Source organism: Rousettus aegyptiacus, unplaced genomic scaffold (genome assembly GCF_014176215.1).
Source record: "Rousettus aegyptiacus isolate mRouAeg1 unplaced genomic scaffold, mRouAeg1.p scaffold_m13_p_9, whole genome shotgun sequence".
In the NCBI taxonomy this organism is placed as follows: domain Eukaryota; kingdom Metazoa; phylum Chordata; class Mammalia; order Chiroptera; family Pteropodidae; genus Rousettus; species Rousettus aegyptiacus.
The window spans coordinates 89,126,412-89,132,286 of record NW_023416312.1 but is presented as its reverse complement, the minus strand read 5'-3'; the positions used below and the strand labels follow the sequence as shown (position 1 = coordinate 89,132,286).

The 5,875-nt window shown below is 46.1% G+C and overlaps 1 protein-coding gene across 1 annotated transcript; it reads right to left on the bottom strand.

Annotated features, from left to right (window-relative positions):
• Positions 1 to 1,381: 1,381 nt before the first annotated feature.
• On the bottom strand, positions 1,382 to 2,410 carry LOC107500192 (putative MAGE domain-containing protein MAGEA13P). The gene has a single exon (XM_016125140.2). The coding sequence runs from the start codon at positions 2,408 to 2,410 to the stop codon at positions 1,382 to 1,384; it is 1,029 nt and encodes a 342-aa protein (XP_015980626.2).
• Positions 2,411 to 5,875: the final 3,465 nt, after the last annotated feature.

The window sequence follows — 5,875 nt, the reverse complement described above, 5'->3', positions numbered from 1 at the left end:
AAGGGAACTAGTCCTAGTCCTTTCACTTATTAGATATATCATCTTGGGCAAATTGCTAAGTGCTAGGAGTCTTACTTAGGTTCTTCATCTATAACGTGGGTTTGATAAATCCTGATTTACAGAACTGCTGGTATGTATGTAATGTAAGTAAACCATCTGGCACAGTATCTGACACTAATTAGATCTTTAAGGAATAGCAGTAATTTCTAACATGATTTTGGCCCCAGACTCTATCACTTTCTTTTCTGCAATTGTGTGTGTGTGTGTGTGTGTGTGTGTAAATGTGTTCCATGACATCTCAGAGAGTATGTAGCACTCTAGGACACAAGACACCAAGAGAGTCAAAAATTCAGCTTTGTAAATAAAACTCAGTAAATTTTCTGTTAGTGGATATATTATTTAATTTGCATATAAGGAAGTCTTCCCCAGCTGAACGTAACTCAAAACTCCTAGAATTTGAGTCAAGAACTTACTCCTTTCCTCTATCCTAGCTGCTCTTCCATAAAACACATTATTTTCATGCATATCACCCCCACCAAATATCTAGCCCTTGCTTAGAGTTGGCAAAGTTACACTCAAGATAACTTAATTAAAACACCTTTTCAATGGAGTAGGCTCTGGCACTCCCAGAGCAGGGAAAAAGTGCCAGCCTTTGGGTACCACTTTAAAGAAATATTACCCTATTCTCAGGAAATCCTCACAGACAATGTGTATACAGCACTAAGTTTGTCCACTGTGTTCAGTGGCATGAGGACAAGAACACAGGACACTGTCTACACCTGCTGCAGGTAGAGATTTCTCTCTGGTTTAATCATGACCCCAAAGGATCTTCTGAGCAGTTTTCCATTCTAGGCTTTTTTCTCACCTATAAAACATACTTATGAGAATAAACGAGCCAGGGAGTTGGAGCTCTCATTTATTAAGATTTAATTTTGCCTATATTTTTTAATTAGCCAAGCAGATTCAGGTATATATCTTTAATTTTACAAAACAACATACTAAATGAGATACAGAAAACCTAGGATAACCATCTTGTACATTCTTTCCTCTATTTCTTGATCTCATCTACTTTATTGCTGAGCACTTTTACATTTCTCGAGAAATTCCTATTCCAATGCCATGTTATCCTGCTCCAGGTCACAATATGAGAAGAAAGGTTACCCAATTTCTTTTATAGAACAGCAAATTTCTTATCCTTAAGCCTGTTAAACAGCAATAAATACATGACCAATATCATTTGTGAACCTAGACTCTGAAGTTAATAAATCTTTTAGGAGAAAGAACATTTGAAACATACCAAAAAAGAAAAAGAAAAAATCTGCAATTCAGCCTTCTACTACTTGGAACCTTGATTGCCCTCTTCAAACAGAGTATCCTGAGTTCACTCAGGACAGGACATGACACTACAACTGGCTGTGTCAGTAGTACCATTGCTGGTGGCAACTCTGGTATTAGCTCGCTCTCTCTCATCTCTCAAAGCTTCCTCATACCAGATTCGGAAGGAAGTTGGGTCAGTCCCAATGGCTTTGGTGAAAAACTTCAAGACTTTCATCTTGCTGGTTTCAGCATGGGCCCTGGGACCCCACAGGAACTCGTAGCGAGCAGGATTGCTGTTGGGCACCTGCTGGTACTCCAGGTACTTTTCCTGCACTAAATCTTTGGTGATGAGCTTCCTCGGCTCTCCATAGATGAAATCTTTCTTCCCAGCATATACTCCAATCATATTCAGCACTTCCCAGATTTTTTCCTCAGGGGCATGGTTGCCCTCCATGAAAATTATGCCCAAGATAAGAACCAGGAGGCCTGTCTTGGGCATGCCTTGGACATCACTCAGCATCCCATCGTAGGTGAGGTCTAGTGTTCTGATGAGCACATAGGAATGGCTGGTTGGGTCCATTTCCTTCACTTCAATGCCAAAGACAACCTCCATGCACTGACAGACTTTCTTGAAGACCACAGGGAAGTGGTCCTTGTGCTCTTTGAGGATGCTTTTCAGCATTTCTGCCTTCGTGATGGGCTCCTTTGTTATATACTTTTCAGTCAGGAACTGCACCAATTCAGCCACCTTCTTGTGTAGCACATCAGTGAGCAAGGACTCGGGGTCTGCTGGAAGCTGTGGGGTGCTGGGCCCCTCCTCTTCTCGGCTTCTGGAACTCTCATCAGATTGACTCGATGGAGTGGCTATTATGGCAGTGGGGGAGGAGCAGGCTCTCTTGGAACTCTGGGGAACATTTGGTGTTCCATCAGCAGGCACCACCTCTGGGGTGCCCTGGACCAAAGGAGAGAGAGAGGAGGTGGTAGATTCTTCCTCAGTTATAGGAACCTGTGCACCCATCAGGTCTGGAGCCTCATTTTGGACTGGAAGGCTTAGTTCAAGCTTGATGTGCTGGCTCTTCAGACTATGAGGCATGATGGCTTGTGCTGGGGGCAGCACGCAGGAGTGTGAGCAAGAGGTGGGTGATGGGGGCCAATGGCCTGAGGGAGAGAGGAAGAGTATGAGACAAAACTCTCAGAACGAGAGCTCATATTCCTGAGATCAACAGGAGGTACTGAGAGGATACCACATTTGGCTACACCTGCCCAGGACCTCCCTGGGGTGGCAGTGAGGGCTGGATGAAGTCTTTGGGAATCCCTCTCTCCTGGAATAGGGGGATCATCTCAGTCCTTACCTTGATGCCTAGTAGGGCCTGGGCCTTCTTCCTCTGTTTACTTGAGATCAGTCTCTTTAAACCAGAGCCTTACTTCCCCGAGACAGCAGTGGAGATGAGGGGGTGCTAGATTTAACCACCATGCCCTAGGTCCTACCATGGCTGATAGAAAGAGCTGGATCCCATCTGTTCTTGAGTAGAAGTTCAGTCCTTCCTCCAACTACAAATTAATTCCTGGCAAAGCTTTAGACTCACCCTTCTGCTAAATGGAGTCCAGACCCTTGAAACCAAAAGGTGGGAGGGAGGGCACACCAAATCCTGACACTGTGCGGCAGGGCCTCTCATGGCCTTTCAGGGCAGGGAAGGGAAGGAACCTTATCTCTCCAAGGGCTGGGGAGGGAATGGCCCTCAATCTTTATTCAGGGTCCTCACTTTACTCACAGAGCCTGGGGCTCCTTCCTGGGCTGTCCCGATGTGACTACCTCTGCTGATGTGAAATTACCTAGTCAGACCAAGATTTTTACCACCCGAAGACCAATGACATAAAAGTGAAGAGAAGCCATATCCACCCATCCTGCTCAAGATCTCCCAAGTCAGACAGTAGGGACTGAATCCAATATTCTCTGGGGTGGTAGGTACACTTAGTCATCTCTTAGGTGCTCACCTCAATGTCCAGCAGGGTCTGGACTCCTTCTTCCAATTACCAGAGGGTGGGCCTTTTAGACCAAGGCCTGCAACTTTCTGAGGCCCCTGATCTGTAAATGGGGTGGGAGAAAGGTGGAGGTTCAGCCTGATGGCATTTCCTAGGGTCCTCAGGGCTGACAGAGGGATCAGGGCAAATTTCTGCAAAGATGCCTCTGGGGTCTGTGGTGGGGCATATCCACAGTCCTTCCTGAGGAATTAATATTTACTTCTGACAGACTCTGCACCCTCTCTCTTCTGCAGACCTGGGAATGCTGCCCTCAGGCCAATGCTCCCATCTCCCAGATATCATCCACAAGGAAGTACGGAGCATTGCGGGAGGTGCTCTGCCTAACTGCCCTGTCCTGGGCCTCCAAAGGCTGACCGAAGGGATGTGTCCGTGGGGTTGTTTTCTGTCTAATGGGATGTCCCCTCTGCCCTCCATAAGGGTCCTCACCTTAATGCCTGGCAGAGCCTGGGGCAGTTCCCTCTGTCGACTTGAGTCCGTGACCTGAGTCGGTACTGCTCAGAAAAAGCCGCACATCTCTCACACTCTCAAGATGGAGGTCTGGATACAAAACGACTGAGGCTCTGCCTGGGAATTTTCAGGATAGAGAACATGGGCAAGATGGGGGCTAGGGCACCTTCTCTTTGCGGTTTGAGCTCCTTTCCTTCAGTCCTATATTAGAGTCTTCACCTTAAAGCCAGGCAAGTCCTCAGTCTCCTCCCTTGGTCTCCTCCCTCAGTCTCCTCCCTCAGACTCCTCCCTCTGACTTCTCCCTCCGACTCCTCCCTCTGCTGACCGGACTCCAGCACCAAGCTTCACATACCTCAGACACCCAATGTGGAAGTCTGGACATGTCACAGCCAGAAACTGGGCCTCCCAAGAATGACTGCAGGAGCAGAGCCTGAAAGAGAGCCCCCTCTATCCGTGGTGGGAGGTTCCTTCACTTCTCCCTCTGGAGCCTCATGTTGAAGCCTGGCAGGGCCTGAGACTCCTCCCTTTGCTGACTCTAGTCAGGTTTCCTTCCTCAGAGGAAACCTTGCCTCCCACAGATTCCCAAGGCAAAGGTCAGGATACAACACATGTGAATATTCTGCCACACATTTCTCAGAGTTCAAAGCAGGGCCAGAGTGGGGAGTGGGATGCATCCCACTGTACTTGGAATGGGACGACTCTTCAGCCTTGCCTTGACTTTTCCTTCCTGAACCCCTCCAGCAACCTGAAGCTCACCCCTCACATCAAGACCCTTACCTTACCAAGACCACCCAGATAGGAGTGAGGCAGGTCCTTAGCCTGACAGAGCTGCATAGAGTCCACCAGACTGACACCAAAGGCAAGGTAGGTTTCTGTGTGGCTCCCTATGTGTTCAGGGGTGGGTGTTACTCTCAGTCCTGCACAAGGTATTTATATTTTCTCCAGACAGGGCCTGCACCCTCTGCCTTCACAAGGCCCATGTCTCTTTGAGATGCACATCACGGAAATACAAGGGATGTAGGTGGTGGCGCCTTTTCTTGACATTCCTGCTTAAGGCCTCCTAGCCATTTCTGTGGGACCCCTCTGTCTAGTGCGGGTGACTAATTCAGCTGTCTATATAGGTTCTTATTTTGATATCTGGCAGTGCCTGGGATTCCTCCCTCTGCTGACCTGAGTCTTGCTATATCAGATCAAAACCATCACCTCCCTGAAAATGTTCCCCTCTCCTGGTGGAAGTCAGGTTCTGCCACATCTGGCCATTGTGCCCCAAGGTCTCCCAAGGCTAATAGCTGGAGTAGGGTGGGCCTGGGATCAGTCTCTTCTGTGGTGGGAGTTCTTAGTTCTTCCTCAGGATCATCACTTTGACTCTGGGCATTGAGTTGGCCTTCTCGCTCTGCAGACCTGAATCCATCCAGCTCAAGCCAACAGTTGGAAGACAGCAGCCCAAGCTTGTCGTCTTGGCACATATAGATAAGGCAATAATTATGTAAATTATTTGAGAACAATTGACATATTTCAAATATTTTGGATCTCTCTGGAAAGTTTTATAGTTGCCTCCATAAATATCTTGAACATTTTTGGGAAACTTCTTCTTAGGTAATTTTTGGATTTTCATGCTGTTATGAATGGAGTATTTTTTAAAATTTCATAATGCATTTATTATCCTATACTTTGTGCATTTTCCTAGAGACAAATCAATAAAAGGTTGCAGTATCAATGAGAGAAAGGGCAGTGTCTTTATATAAAATTTAATTTTATTTTTCCAGCTTTATCAAACTATACTTCACAAAGAAAAATTGGGTTTAAGATATACAATGTGATTTATAGATATGCAGATATATTTTGAAATGATTGTGACAAGCTAATTAACATATCCATCACCTCACATGGTTACCATTTGTGTGTGTGTGTGTGTGTGTGTGTGTGTGTGTGTGTGTGTGGTGAGAACACATAAGGTCAACTCTCAACAAATTTCAAGTATATAATATAGTATGATTAACTATCATCACCATGCTGTGCATTAGATCTCCAACTTATTCATCCCACATGACTGAACCTTTATACCCTT